The sequence below is a fragment of the Antrostomus carolinensis genome, unplaced genomic scaffold (genome assembly GCF_000700745.2).
Source record: "Antrostomus carolinensis isolate BGI_N321 unplaced genomic scaffold, ASM70074v2 scaffold7215, whole genome shotgun sequence".
NCBI lineage: Eukaryota > Metazoa > Chordata > Aves > Caprimulgiformes > Caprimulgidae > Antrostomus > Antrostomus carolinensis.
The window spans coordinates 10,754-27,139 of record NW_010317013.1 but is presented as its reverse complement, the minus strand read 5'-3'; the positions used below and the strand labels follow the sequence as shown (position 1 = coordinate 27,139).

General features: G+C 35.0%; 1 protein-coding gene across 1 annotated transcript in view; it reads right to left on the bottom strand.

The window, feature by feature from the left end:
• Window positions 1-13,799, bottom strand: part of USP47 (ubiquitin specific peptidase 47) — a gene marked incomplete at its 5' end in the record, with an annotated part of 39,108 nt that extends 25,309 nt beyond the window's left edge. The window contains 8 exons of the mRNA XM_029085071.1: window positions 3,825-3,974; window positions 4,836-4,915; window positions 5,762-5,907; window positions 6,439-6,535; window positions 8,155-8,290; window positions 9,444-9,560; window positions 10,446-10,649; window positions 13,740-13,799. Coding sequence (XP_028940904.1) covers window positions 3,825-3,974; window positions 4,836-4,915; window positions 5,762-5,907; window positions 6,439-6,535; window positions 8,155-8,290; window positions 9,444-9,560; window positions 10,446-10,649; window positions 13,740-13,799 — 990 coding nt within the window. The remainder of the gene's footprint in view (window positions 1-3,824; window positions 3,975-4,835; window positions 4,916-5,761; window positions 5,908-6,438; window positions 6,536-8,154; window positions 8,291-9,443; window positions 9,561-10,445; window positions 10,650-13,739) is intronic.
• Between the last annotated feature and the right edge of the window lie 2,587 nt (window positions 13,800-16,386).

The window sequence follows — 16,386 nt, the reverse complement described above, 5'->3', positions numbered from 1 at the left end:
CACTGCACAACCTCTTGTGTGACATCCCCCATTTTCGTGCAACTCTAGTTTTCGAGTAAATGTTACCTCTGAGGTTATCTTCAAAGAGGAAACTATTATAAGTAGTCTTAGAGCTACTTAGCATTTCCACCATTCCCAACACACACTTCAATACACACTATAAATGGTCAAAAAAAGGCTAAAGGTTTTTTTAAAGTTCATAGAATCAAAAGAATAATGGAGGCTGAAACAGACTTCTGGAGATCACCTGATCTTAACTCCCTGCTCAAAGCAGGTCCAAATTAAAGTGCATTGCTCAGGGTCTTGTCCAGCCAAGTTCTGAGTATATCCAGTTTTTAATATCCTGATTACAAGATTCATAACACTTAACATACTAAAATGCCATAACCAACAGTTTAAAGTAACTATTGTCTGGCTAAAGATAGTCACTTAGGACACAATCTTCTCCACAAAAATGTGTTATGAAATAGTAAGTGGTCTGACAGGTAACTTACTGCAAGCATTTGTATAAAACCCGTGAACAGGAGCAAGTAGAATCTTTATGACAACTTACACAATAAATAACAATTAGGTAACACTGTTTATGGAAAAAAAGATAAACTAATTGCCATCTCAGATTTTCAGAACTCATCTAGTTTTACCACGTGCAAAGAATATGCTCAACTAAAAATACAAGACTTCTGTTGTTACTAATCTAGCTTAAAAAAAAGTATCACTGCCTTTAACAGTTTGCTTGGCAAAGATACTACAAAGTTCGCTCACACAGAAGTCCAAATTAATTTCTGCCCCCAAAAGGTCTATTTGTATGCATCCTTACACCCTCAAAAGAAAAGCTGACATGCAAAGATGTTAAACATGCAAAGGAAAAAGTTCTTCAATATGAGGGTGGTGGATGATTGGAACAGGTTGCCCAGAGAGGTAGTGGAGGCCCCGTCCCTGGAGATATTCAAGGTCAGGCTTGATGGGGCTCTGAGCAACTTGCTCTAGTAAAGATGTCCCTGCTCACTGCAGGGGGGTTGGACTAGATGACCTTTGAAGGTCCCTTCCAACCCAATACATTCCATGATTCTATGATTCTAAATATAGTGAAACCTAACCATACTTAATGAAACAGAACTGGACTTGCTCCATCTGCAGAATACTTGTATTATTACTAGTCTTCTGGTATTACAAAGCAATTTCCACTGTCTTTTAGTAACATAATTTCAGCATGCCAGCTAGTTCCCCATTGCAACCACTCTTCTCTCAGTTGTTCTTCATCTTGCAAAATTTTTTGCTCCACAGTCAAAAAAAACCCCAAACCACTGCCATCTTTTTAGCTTATGTCTAAAGCTGTTAAATTCAGGCATCCATACAAGAGATACTGTACCTACAAAAATAAGTACTTGAATTGTTGCTCCTGTTTATGTCACCGAAATAAGCTATGTATTTTTATGTCTGTGTTTCTACCGACCTCAACAAAAGGCTGATTTCAGTTTTTTAAAAGCATGCCCTTGAACAATGCAGATAGTGTAAGTACTTTTTCAGAAACTATCTTGAGATACATGCTGACAAGATCTCCATGCCCCAGAGATGCCCTAATGAGTTTGCAGCTATGTAGTCTTACTACACAAACTTGAGCAATGGGAGTGGGGAATCAGAAAAAAAGTTTCAAAATGCAAAACTTAAACATACTGAAGAATTTCAGAATTATTTCACATTAGGAAATAAAGCAAGCACAATATCCTTCCCAGTTCTTCAATGTGCTCATGTATTTAAGATTTAATACATATGTACTTATAGATAAATGCAACATTTTAGGTATCTACATTTTTTGGTAGTACACAATGTCAAACAGTGGGATAATACACTTTATGTGGCATTCTACAGATTAACCTTACTTAAAGCTCATACATCCATTCTCTCTTATTAGAAAGTAATGGAAAATCACTTACCTCTAACTAGAGTTCTTTGAAGGTAGTATCCTCCTTAGATCCCCTATCTTGGGTTGTGTCGCCTGCTGCAAGTTCCCTCAGGAGCTGACTAGCAAGGTCTAAAAAGTTTTACATTCCCTTCTATAAGCCCTATTAGCGCATGTGTGAAGTTTTTGATCTCTCACTCATACCCTTTTACCTACACCTACTAAATCACCATCATCTATGGATCAATGGAGGATACTACCTTCAGAGAATTCCATTTAGAAACAGGCGATTTTTCCCTTCTCCAAAAGCAAGTATCCTCCATATCTCCCCACTGTTGAAGACTACAAAACTAAAAATTACATCTGCTATAGATAATACAAATGCAGGGAGGAGAATCAACTGAATATAATCAGAATATGAATTAAAAAAGCTCAAAAATTGAAGCATCAATACAAATTGCAACCATGTAACTCTCTGTAACAAAAATCTTGAAACTACTTTCCTCAATGTAACAAACCCAGCAAATGTTGATTTTCAAGAGAGGTATCAAATACTACTAAAAGTAATCTGATATTTAAGTTTGTAATCGTTCAAGATTTGTGTTTTTACAAATATACAAAGTTTGGGTTTTTTTAGCATTCTGCTAAAGAAAAAAATTTATATTTGAGACATAGACAATGCATTGTTAAATGCAGAATACAGTTACATGAACTGAATAGTTTTAATTACTTTAATAGATCAGTAAAATATCATTATTGAATAAAAATTACAACAAAGCATTTTGGCTTAGGGAGTATTTCCAGAAATGAGTTTTAAAAGGTGAAAAGGGAAGTCATCTACATAAAACTACAATCTGTATCAATGGAATGGCAGCTCAAAATACAGCTTTAATTAGCTGGATAGCTCTAGAAATTTTTAATGCAATCTTAAAAAGAATTCTAAGGACTTTACTAACTTGAATCCTTTTTGGGAGATCAATGATCCTCATCTTTACTACTTCTCAAGATTGGTACTTAAAGTTTTAAAATACGAAGTACTTTGAACCTATACTGCACTTTAACCTAATACTAACAATTCTTAACAGAATTACTGTTAAGAATTACAGACTATTAGTACTTAAAAAATATTGCCAGCCTACTAAATACAAAAGGAAAAATACTTTATATATAATAAATAATCCTGGTAAGCCAATTACACAAGTGTTTTTTTAAAACAACCTTTACTGAAAGACTTATTTGATTTATCCTTATTCTTTCTCACACTTCATCCATAGTACAGGTATTTTAAGCCACAACAGTGGAATTTCACAGTGTGCAATCACTTCTTTTCAAGGGGGTGGAAAAAATAAAACATCAGTAATGCTGGAGCAAAAGTGATCAAGAACACTGATGTATGATATGATTTTTAAATTATAATTAAATTGCTTGTTAAAAGCATTGATATTTGAGAAGTGAACTTTAGAAAGCACAGCAACAACAAGGCAATTAAACTAAAGATTTTAAATCAGTATTTTGTTCTTTCACTATGATTTTCAACAATGCTATGAAAATTTAGCAGATGTGTCAATAAAGAGAACAACCCAAATAAAACTTAAGTGACCTCATATCTTGGATAAATGCTGAAGATTTTATCATGAAGAAAATAATTGATTACTGCAGCCCTAAGGCAATAAAGTTGCATTTCCCCTCCCCTTATACATGCACCAGTAGGACTCATTGAAGGGCAAAAGAAAAAACAGAACAAAAAAACCAAAAAGCCAAAAAAAAATCTTCTAGAACTTGCTAGCTGGTTCACTGCACAAAGACGAACACCCCAAGATGGAGTATCTAGGATGATACTTACCATGTAAAAAATTATACCACTGTCGCATTATGTATTCTATGTGTGTATGGATGCACTATTAGTCAGCATAATAGTACACACCACGCTAGCAAACGCCTGGTTGGAGCCATACGGCCGGATCACCAAAGGAATATCCAGGTACGTGTCAATTCTCCAGCCTTCGTAGCCACATTCTAGACATCTTACATAGTCCTTCAGTTTGCCTTGATACAGTTGATTTATAAGATCAGCCTGAAACAAACAAATATTCAAAAGAGCTTTTAACAAATGAAACAGAACATGCTTCCTTTCTTTAGTTTTAAAAGAAAATGCCTTTTAAAAATTAAATCTTAATTGCTTAGCTACACATTTAAATACCACACCCCAGACAGACATCCATCTCTTGACTTCTTGTCTTCCCTTGCCCCACCACTGCACAAAACACGTATCAAATGAGCTTCTCAAACAGCACTATTTAAGCTTCACAACATATTTTACAGTCACATCTTAAGCATGACTACAAAACTATGAAAATTGAAGTTTATGTCTTAAAAATAAGCCTGATCTTGCAGACATTGTTAACAGACTGATACTGCAGTTCTTCCCCATGTCTCCAGAGGCGGGTGCAGAAAGGCAGAGGAAGGAAGCATTTGCCAATCTACAAATCTGAAAATTGGCCTATAACAAGCTGGCCACACATCAGAATGTAGCATGTGTTATGAATGTACTCCTATCTTCCTCCTACATCAGAAGAGGGGGCTAGAGCTGCAAGAACCTGCTACGTAGCAAGTAAATACTGACAGCAAGGAAGCTAACACAGAAGGGGAGTTACACAATCACTTTCTGTGCTTCAAATAAAGACTAAATATCCAGAGTTCAGAATATTCCACTTTTAATTACGGGGGGGGAACACAGGCAACACACTCTTGAAAGCCACGCATTACAGTAGCTTAACTATTGCATCAAACAAGAAAAGTGGCAACTATTGCAGACTTTCAATAGCCTTGTATTTAAAATTCAGTTAATATTTTTCACAATCATCCTTAAAACCAACAAAATGCCACAACAATACCAGACTACTGACTGAATGGAAAAAAGTTTTTATACAATTACCTGTTCTGTTTGCTTCCATTTCTGCTCCAAAGCATCAAACATGACTCTACAAAGCTCCTGTACATCATGCTGCTGCCATGCTGTTGGAAATTTAAATGAATCTTAATTAAAACAAGAGATGTTGTTAGCCCAAATACTAACTGTAGCCCAAGAATACTTCCTAAAAAGCTACCAATTTGTTTAAGTCTGCACCTATTATTTACTACATTATTCACTACTGGGCCAGTGTTCAATTCCACAAGCAGCTGTCCCTCAAGTTAACTTCGAAAAATAAGCAGTCAAATTGCTCACAATGTTTATACACAAACAAGAACTTCATACATAAGCAAGAGTATATCAAAAAATAGAGAAATGCTAATATGCACTGTTATAAAATAAATTGGTTCCAACTTATTTCCCACTTGTGCTGATTCTCTAAAACTCAATTTTTTTTTCTTCTAAGTGTAAGGACACCAAAATCCAACTCTATCATCATGCAATTACTTCATGGAAAGATCAGGAGGTTATGTGGCAAAATTACACTATAGAAGTGTCAAAAAGACAAATACAGTGTTGAATTTTAATGAATTATCCATATTATTTTTTAATTAAGTGGAACATGTGCATTTGACATTTGTGATTCAAGACATGCAAGTTTCTCATGAAGAGCTACTTCTTTAAAAACAATTATCAACTATAATGATAGCTTAATTACAAAAATGTAATGTTTTTTACTTTAACAGCCTAAAACTCAGATATAATTTCTTTAAAAATCAAACACACACCACAACAAAGTATTCATTTATGCTATTTTGTTTCCATCGAAACAAAGTAGATTCTAATAACTATTTTTAATTATTCCATTATTTTTCCCCCTCAAGAGCAGTTTAGGCCCCTAACAGGCAACTGCTGAAGAAAATCACAAAAGCTTAGCAGCTGCATATTACCCTCACTACTATCCCATCCAAAACTCCGTGTAACATCTGTTGTTTCAATTGCTCTTTTTTTGCTGGTTTGCAGTAAAACAAACAGTCTTTGAAGCTGGTAGGGGATACTCGTCACAGGATCTTCTTCAGATTCTTCAAATTCCCATCTATTCACAATACAAGATATTTGACAATTAGAAATGCTTTTAAAACATTATTCAAAAAGGCATTTAAATCAGCTTTTATTACATTTCAAGAGGTCTACCAGATTATAGATGTTAAGTGCAGCACTGCTTCTTGGGAAAAGTCAAACGAAATTGCTTTCCTTTTCTGCAATAAATGATGATACTATTCTTTAAATGTACTGATCTAACACAAACAAATTAAATAATTTTTAAGCCATTCACTGCAGAAATACAGACCTGAACTACACTTAGTATCAAAATTAATTTCAAGTTTGATGTTTTCAAGATGGGGAAAATTCTTTAAAAAGCTCGTCTATGCCACAGCCAATAACATATCTTAGTATTTTACTAAAAATCTGAAGCTTTTGAGCAGATATAATAGTCTATCCAGCTTGACTTCAGGTATGCTTTTCAGTATCCAAAAAAGGACATTTTGACAGGAGTAATCGAAGAGCCACCTACCAATGCATACCAGCACAAATTTAAGAACAGGTTTTGATTGCATATACTCACTTATATAATGCATTTCTAAATTCGGGAGTCATGAAAAGTGTTTGTAGAAGGCTGTTCAAGTAGCAAGTCATTGCTTGATTTACCAGCCCCACATAACCTAAAAACACAAGAATGAGATGAAAAAATCACCTTAAGAGTGAAAACATTTAACAAGAAAACAATTCTGTGATACTATTTAAGAACTGCATCCACCTGTTGTCATATACTGTTATTTACACTATGAAAATTGAGGGAATATTACAATTGCTCATTTCCAAGAGCAAGAGAAAGTAATAGTTTACACAACAGAAATAACTTCCCTGAATGATGGGAAGCTAATTTAGTAATCATGAATTATGTTTTACAATAATAACCAATAATTAATGTTGAATACTGCACCAATGTGTAAGTAACTGCAAATATTTTTAATAGTAGATTTAAATATTTTACAGAAGAAACTAGAATTTGTTGAGAAACAACTCTGTATTACCTTACTTATTGCCTGATGTCAACTAAAAATATCCTAGTTGTAAATACAATGTGCCTCTGTATTGGTTTGTATTATCATCTCAGAACTATAAATTAAAAAAAATCTCTATAGTATCTACACACATGTATTTTCTAAAACCAATTAAAACAGCTACTAAAAATCAGTGTAATTTTTATTAGCTGAAAGGGGAACTATTTACTTATATTCATCTTACTGTAATTTTAAGGTTTTCTCCAAAACATATATTAACAACAGTTGATAAGCAGTATACATTGAAGAATAGTGTAATAAAGAAATTAAATATGCCTATTTATACTCTGAAGCTCTTCATATTAAAAAATTTCAGTTCCATACTAATAATAAAAAGGCATCTACTCCATGCAAAACACAGGCAATTTCTGTGAAGAGACTGAGTTAAAACAAGTGTATTTTACTTATTACTGTACTCTATGCAGATCATCTTTTCACAGTTACATTAAATGATAAAAAGGTATGTGGCAGATAAACTTCCTTATCTCTCAAAAAAAATCTTGAACACGCCTGAATTGGTGTAATACATCTTTGTGTCTGCTCAGCAAATTTCATATCAGGAGTTTGTCTCATCGCTGAGCTGTAACTTGCTGTCTCCTCCTGCCCCTGCACCCAGAGGCACCCAGACACCTCCCTGGATCTGCCCGCACTGCCTAGCCAGGCAGAGCTGTGCTGCCCTTCCAGAGGGAGTCTCCTGGCTAGTGGGGAGCCAGGCAGCGGAGGATGAACCTCCTGGGGAATCATGGTGCAGGCAGAGAAACTGCAACTGGGGGCTACAAGAGGAAGACTTCAGTTAACACAGTACATGCAGAGATTTAGCAACAGCCCCTCTATAATAGAGTATCAAGTACTCATTAAGCTGTGAGTGAACACACAGCTTGAGGCAAGCACTTCTTGGTAGTACAATCCTGACTACTCAACTAGGGACACAGTAGCAGATTAATACTGAAAAGGAGGGCCCCAGAGAGTTTGAACTGCGCTGTCACAAGGATGGGATACAGCTAACCTGTTCCCAAAGCAATACGAGAATATTGTAGAAAACATGAGGGAGAACGTAGTAGTGATGTGGGTTTTTAATAAATTGCAATTTACTTAAAAAAAAACCCCAAACAAAACCAACAACAAAAAAACCCCCCCAAACCTTGAAGTGCTGCTAATTGAAAACATGCTTAAATAACTATAAGTTAGCATTGCCTTTACAAGAGAGAACACTATACCTGTCTCTGATTTGCTCAGCACTGAAGAATAAGAGTAGCTTTGACTGACATAGTCATTGGTACAGCCAGAGCCTTCTCTTGGCAGAGGGCCTATAAATCTGTCTTGCACACTGTCATCTGTTGTACCCGACTCCTCCTAAAAACATCAATACACTGGTTTTATGCAAAAATTAAGACAACAAATATTTAATAAAGCACCAGTAAGTTTTACTACTTTCTCTCACAGCTAAGAAGTTCCTTTTGTTAGTCTATCACAGAGATTTTACAAAACTGCAGATATACAGTTGCTTAAGTAACTTTAATTCTGCCCTCCAAATTCTCACCACCTAGAGAAATCATTTTTCGCATTAGTGGAAGCAAGTGTCCTTTAGAATACTGTATAACCAAATACAGTACCATAGTGCATACCACAAGCAAGTCTGCAATTCAACAACTCCTATGTCTCAAGTTTTCTGCACTGAAATACAGAATGAGATTTTTTTTTTTTTTACATATGAAAAAAATTACAATTCAATATTATTTCAGAATCACCCTCAAATTCTGACCTTGTGCACGATTATTTAAATGTGAGGGTTATTTTCCACTTTTCAGACAATTAAGTCCACAAAGGCTAAGTAGTCCAGCATTATGCTGACATGAGAGCTGAGTAATAAATCTTAATATATCACCAGTCTACCCAATCCCTGATTTAAATAAAGGGCAGCCATGTTTATTTTTCACTGCAATGCATATTTGAGAAATAGGAAATTCCAAATATTTTGTACAGCAGACAGTTGTTTCTAGCAATGCCAACAACGCTTCTTTTGTATATAATTTTTATTTTTTTCCTTAAAGATAAATTTGGAAGTAGGTAGCCGCTGTTGATACAGGACTGCCATTTCTGAGACTTCTGTCAGAGTGGCCTAAGACTGCTTTCAAACACCCAGAGGAAAAGAATTAGGTATATAATTAAACCTGTATTGTTAAGACTTATCTCTAAACATGTCAAAGATTAATTAATTATATAACCTTTGAAAATTACTGACAGCAAAGCATTAGGTAAATATTTGACAAGCATGAATAAAAAGTGACAGTAAATCATTACTAACAGAATTGGTCCTACTCAGGAGAAACCTAGAAGTGTGAAACAGCAGTCTAAAAGTCTGTTGAGAAGGCTCCTGAACAAGTTTATTGTATGAAATTTATAGCCCAATTTTATTTAATTTTCTGATCTCACAAAAGCAATACGCAAAACATACAACTCTCCCCTCCACACTATAGCTTATATAGCTGAGCAAAGATGTACTTACTGGCATTATATGAGGCTGCTCACCATCTTTGTCTGTTAAATGCAGAAAGTTCTTCCTCCCTGGCTCAAAACCAGCATCAATAATAGGTTTGTCACTGTTCTGATCTATTGGAGTCTGCTAAAAACAAAACAAAACTTTTTTTTTTTTAAAGAAACACAACCAGATTTATACACAATTAACAGATTCCATCTAAGTATGTGGCTTGAAGTAGCTTCTGACACACCAAGATAAAATGAAAATAATTATCCAGTATAAAAAACCATACTCATTTTTAGTACTGAAAGAACTTGGGAACAGTTTAAGAAAGTGTAAATTAAGTATTACAGTAGAGTTTAATACTTAGAAGTTGGTTAATCTACTCAGGAGTAAAGACACTGGTCTATCAGTTTCTTGTAGAACATCAAACCATCTAGTGTCCCATACAGCAAGCATAAACATAACCTGAAATAAAAACTAGTTCTTAAGAAATCTTATGATGTTTTCTAGGTGCATCTATAGAAATCATATTAACTAAAACCAACACCAATTTACAATAAAGCACAGAAGTTACATCAATCATAATTTTTTTCAACATGGAAAGAATGGAAAGTCACTACACAGCACGCTTCTGTTGAGGAGGAAGCATTTCTCAAACAAGACCACAAAAATCTCCATAGAGGAGATTAATTATCACTGGTGTTATCATTAAAAATATATACTGACAATGAAAACTAGCATTACACCCGAATGATGATATTTATCTTGTTTAATGATTAAATACATATACCAACTATCTACATTTTGAGACTAAAATGTAGATAGAATACAAAACAAAATACAGACAAATCAAAATAGTAGTGTCAGTCTGCTCTGGTGCACCTACTACAAATTTTTACAGGAATTAAATGAGAACACATTTTTACAGGAATTAAATAAGTACTATGCAATACAGATAACACTTTCTATAATGTGAAGATTTAAATGTTTGCTATCAAGACGAAATAAGAAGCCCTTTTTCCGTACCGTATCAGTTATATTGTCTCCATTTCCCCACACTAAGTCAAAAGTTCCATTCACATATCCCACTTTTGAAGCCACATCTGCAAATAGCCTTTTAAGTGGTGTGGAAGCTGGTAGGTTCAAAGTAACACGCTCATTCACCGTCTTGGAATTTGTAGTATCTTGTATAATACAAAGCACCCTGGGTTCCTCAGCAGCACTTTCCACCTGAAATGACAGCAGGAAACAACTCATGAGTAAAGCTAAGAACATTTTGGAGTTTAATTGAAAAATCAAGACTTCACCAGTGAAATGTGGTACACTTTTACAACCTAAGGATCCTAAAAGTGGACTTTTTGAAAGCGGGCAAAATAAAATTAAGAAACTTTCAGTTTTGGAAAACTTTCGTAAAAACAAGTTCCATTTTTACAGAACAAGGAGGAATTTGGATGGGTGGATCACTGTGTAGAGAGATAAACTGCTCAAGTTCTGCACAGCATTTCAGCCAGTAAGCAGATAGAAGACTGCTTCAAATCAGGAACAGACTTTCAAATCACCACTTCAAGCTTATATTTTGCTTTGACATAAATCATAAATCCTGCTGAGGCAGAAGTTTACCCTTTGTGATTTCTAGGAATGCAACCCAGATGATCTGCAAGCTTCCAAATAATCTTGGAAGCTGACCATTAAGCAAGTTCATAATCATAAGTTTCATAATCAAGCCACCAACTTTCTTCTACTAAATCTGCTGCTGCATGAGTCACAGGAGAAATTCTTCTGCCTGAATAAGAAGAAATTATCATCATCAAATGGCTACTACACAAAGTAAAGAGATTTTAAACATCAATGTATCTGAAGTCAGAGAAGTAGCAATCTTAAATGAAGGTGGCAATGCAATAGTGATAGAATTGTATGGACCCAGGCAAGCCAAGAAAGTGGCATTTTCCCAACACTTTCCAACACTGAAAACCCAGGAAGTCAAAGATCTAAGCACAATCAATTAATTCTCTCAATTATCCAAAGCTGTAGAACAATAAGGAATAACTAATATTCAAATACAGGTCACACAAGAAAACATCAGGTCAGTAAAAGGAATAATTAGTCCCCAAGGACTCAGCCTTTTCAACTCGTAACACAGAGAAAGCATTAATAATGCATGTCAGAGCACCCAAATCTCAGTCCATGCCTAAATGGCATAGAATCTGAAAAGGTAAAAAGATACATGCAGTGCTATCATCATTTTCAGTGGATAAAAACATTAATAAATAGCAAGAACTGTGTTCATGCTAAAACTGTCAGTCATGTCACAAGCGTATTCCAGAGAATAACTATAAAGAAGATCTAAACTTCAGCATCCCTTTTATTTCTACACTATCAGCCTCACAACACAGATCACCACCACCAAATTGGTCTAGTCCCTTGTGAGAGCTCTTACATCACCAAACCTTTTAAAAAGGAATGGAAACATTTTAGCTGATGCTGCAACTCTTTATTTTACAGAATTTCAAGATCAGCTAACAGTCTTCAAGCAACTGCAAAATAAAATTTTATCTGACTGCAGTGTCTATTCCTATCATCATCAGGATAAAGCTGTCAGAGAAAGGCAAAGAAACTACACTCCCCCCAATCTATATTACGTTAAGTTTGCTTTACACTGTGATTTTTCTTAAGACTTTAAAGTCCAACTTCTCTATTTTACCAAATGTTATGCCCTGTGTGGAAAACTTCATTAACCGCTTGCTCAAAAAGATTCAAAGCACCACTTCCAGCAAATCTGCAACACTTCATACATTTAATCTTTACTGAAGAATTTTAGGTTTCTGAACTACTTTCCAAGACAGACAAAAACTATTCCTGAAACATAACCACACATTAAGAAAACACAATTTAGAAATCAAAGTAATTTTGACATATTATACCCTCACTTTCATCCACAGCACCCACAGAGACACATAGGGCTGTATTTGAGTAGACTAAAAGTAAATTTCACCAGATTACTTCTCCAAGGTTATTTCTTTTCAATTTCCCACCATAGCTTAATTCTTTTTTTTTTTTTTTTTTCTTTTGGCTAAACAGCAAGCACACAATTTGTCTCTTTCATTGTGTGGTTACAGAATTCAAGATGAAGCTCATTCAGCGGTCTACTTTCTTGATTTTTCTGGAGATGAGAGGCAGCTAAAACCCAAACTCATAAAATCAGCCTACACTAATGACCCAGATTGCCCAGCCATGGTGGAGGCTTGCTCTGGGTGGAAGCCCACCCTCCCCTATAGAACAGGGCAGAGAGGTTAAGAGGTATTTGCTACTATTCACACAGCTTTGTCTAGGAAAATGTAAGTTAATTCAGACTTAATGATTCCCACTGATCCTACAACTTGACCTGCTACTGTATATGATCAGGTCAGGAACAGAAGTTCTCCATTAGAGAATCGATTCCTTGTCCTACTGCCTTTGCATAACCAAGACCTTAACTCCCCTCCTCTCTGCAGAGGATACCTGTAAATTCAACTTCTCCTACTCACACCTTCCCCACTACCTTTGATAGTGAATCAGTTATGACTTATATTGGCATTGCTACTGAAAATAATTAGACACAGTATCTGATGGATGGAAATAACATTAAGTGGACAAATTACAGAAGATTAGAGAAGATTTGCTGGTTGGGTTGCTGGATGTTCCATGTCAGACAAATCCTCTCTTCCTTGTTCACAGATGTAATTCTGACAGGCTGAACTGGTTTAACTCAGCGTTAGTATAGCAAAGGGTATTAAGCCATCGTTTGTGCTGCTACTGCTTCAAGTAGTTGATAATAAATAGAAAAAGTAAAAATAACCTGAGTCCAACTCCATTCATGACAAGCATTCACGTATACCATCTGAACTATCAGATAACAATGCAAACATCTACTGTGGCTACTTTACTATAAAAATAGTATAAAAGGCAATACTGGCCAATGATAGGTCTCCAAACTATTTTGATAGTCTGTTATCAAACTGAGTCCCCAAAGTAAACACAAAACGTAAACTTTAATCATTACATAATCTGATATATTATGACAGCTACACAGTTCCATTTTTTAATGAAAAGCTGCTGAAGGCCAAAAACCCACACACCAGTTAAAAGCATATGAACACATACTCAGTTTGAAGCTTCTACTGTTAAGACTGCATTTAATATGTACATAATCTTTGTATTCAAGAACATGCACGAAAAATTCAGTATCTCATGCTCATGTTAAGAAATAAACAAAAGCTACAGCATCATGCCATTACTATGTATCTTGGTTATCATTGTCTAACATCGATTTCATCTGTCTACCTGTGAGAATTTCTTCTTCATTTCAGCAAAGATACTTTGTCTGCAACTCCAAAACATATCCTATAGTATATAAAAACAAAATTAGTAAGTCATAATTCTTTAAATTGACAGGGTTTTTTGCATAAAGTCAGTTTTATAGTATAAGTGAAAATTTATTACTGAGTCACCATTCACAGAATAGCTTTAAAAGGAATAGCCTCCAAATATTGTAATAAGTTCTCCATTAACATGAAGTTTGGTGCACACTATTTTAACATTTAACTTTTCATAGGAGCAGTGTTACATAAAATGTTAGTTAAGTTGTAATACACAGTAGACTACATTTCATAAAGTAAAAATAGCAGTGAGCGGATAAGAAAACATCACCAATAATTCAAGATATGAATTCATACTAACAAATTCCTTCATTATATTAAAAAGCCCTCCAGACATAGGTAAACATTTTACCTCAAATGGCTCAAGCCTAAGTTAGCATATAACCCTGTAATTCAGTTTATTATTGCATTTATAAATTATGAAGCTATCCAGTTTTGTATGAAACTGTTCCCTCATGCCCGACTTATTTCCTGTAGGAAAGTTTTTATTAATATGAACCCATTTTGAAGCATTCAGCTGAAGGCAACAAACCAATGAAGTTACTGGCTTTTCTTATTCACAAAGTTCTTAGAGAAAGCCTGCTTTAGTATCTCTGCTGTACCATCAAAAAATGCAACAATAAACGTTAGCTGTACAAAACTGTTTTCTGACTACAGACAACTATCAAATAAACTAGCTTCTGAATCTGAAGCTTTGAACTTTGTACTTTACCAGAAAGGAAAAATATGAAGCAAGAATGAAGATGCTAACAGCATCATTGCTCTTTTCCAAATTTCTTCAACTGTGCCCTCAGTCAAGATTATCAAAACATAAAATACTGACGTAACCTTTACTGACATGCCCTATTTGCCCCACCAAATGATCTACAAAAATAGCCCAAACTTTTAGCCCACTGCATTTAACTTCTCAGCAGGATGACACATAAGGTGAGATTTCCTTCTCTGTGTAGAGTTGAAGTTCCAGTTCTGAAGCTCTAATAATCCAAAATTAGTAACTGTATCTAGCAACTGTTTTCTTTACATACCAGTTTGTAATTTCAGATTTTACAGAGGTTTTAAAAATTGGAAAAAACAAAACCAAAACCCCCAGAAAATAAACACCACCACAATTTAAATGTTTTGTGGCTTACCAGTTTTACCTGTTCTCAACTGATAGTTACATACATTTAACTAGAGTGACTTAAAGGTTAATAGAGTCCCTGAAGCATAATTTTGAAACTGCTGACTTACATGATAGGCATCAGTATACTGCCCTGTGCTGAAGACTTAAGCCTTCCAATTTTCCTCCTAATTGGTGTCTCCAAAGACCCCTTATTTCAGACTCAATTCCTTCTCTCCAGAGACAGGCAAGTTAAGTCCAGTATACACAGAGACGTGTAATTTTGCAGTGTGCTACTTTACTTGGTGCATGCAGTGGAGGGTGGAAGGTGAGGACAGGCTCCAGGCATCACCTGGACTGGACAAAAATATGTACAGGTTGCTTCTTTTACAAGAAAACTCTTATGCTGGGTTCTCAGCTCTTATTTTCCCAGTGAAGGACTGCTAGAAGATTTTCAAGAGTTATTTCGCCGTAAACAGATTCTGAATGGCAAAACTTGATTTTCAATATTCCACATAACACATCAAACAAATCAAATTTACAAATTATATTGTTTATATGATGTTCAGGAGTTTTAGAAGTAACTAAGAGCCTTCACCTGCTCTGACCAGACAAATCACAAAATCACACAGATGTGTCAGTCTTTCAAATACAGCATTCCCTACTTTTCAATTAGGGCATTTACTCTAGCACTCTATATGAATACATTTTATATAATACATTTCATAATAACCACTAGTTCAAGTCTATATTTTAGATAAAACTCCTTTCACCATGGAAATTTATGCTTTAAAGTATAATTAAGAGAACAAAGATTATATAACACATGAAGATGCCTAAATTTTACCCTGATAAAAATTACTCTGGAATTCACCAAACCAATTATTTATTGCACCTCACAAAATAGATAAGTGCATTAACTACATAGCTCAGGGATTTCAAACTAACATACATTCACAGGTACGTACAAAAATATCCTCCTTTCCTCAGAAGACATAAGAGCAACTACTCAGGTAGCAAGCACATCTATTTGGTACATGTGAGAAGTCCTCAAAGCTAGATGTTGCTACTTTGCCAGACCATGACATAGTATGCACACCACTAGTAGCTTCGTAGAATAAGTTGCAGACCCTCAACTGAGTAAGTATCTAAAAGGGCAAATGCAAACTGCTACTTAAGGCTACAAGTTCGGAAACCATCCTATAATTTTTTTACCACAGAAGTCTTCTCAAGCTAGTATTTTGGTCAATTGTCATTTCAAATGTTAACCTTTTAAAAATATTGAAGTACTGACATTTTCATCCCAAATCACTCAATTTTTTTTTTTTACACTCTTCCATTTCGAGAAAGGAGATGATGTTCCCAAACCAGCAAGTGGAAAATTTCTGACTATGTATTAGACCAGACTTGCAAAAGACCCTTTATGATACAAACACACAATCAATACACAGGT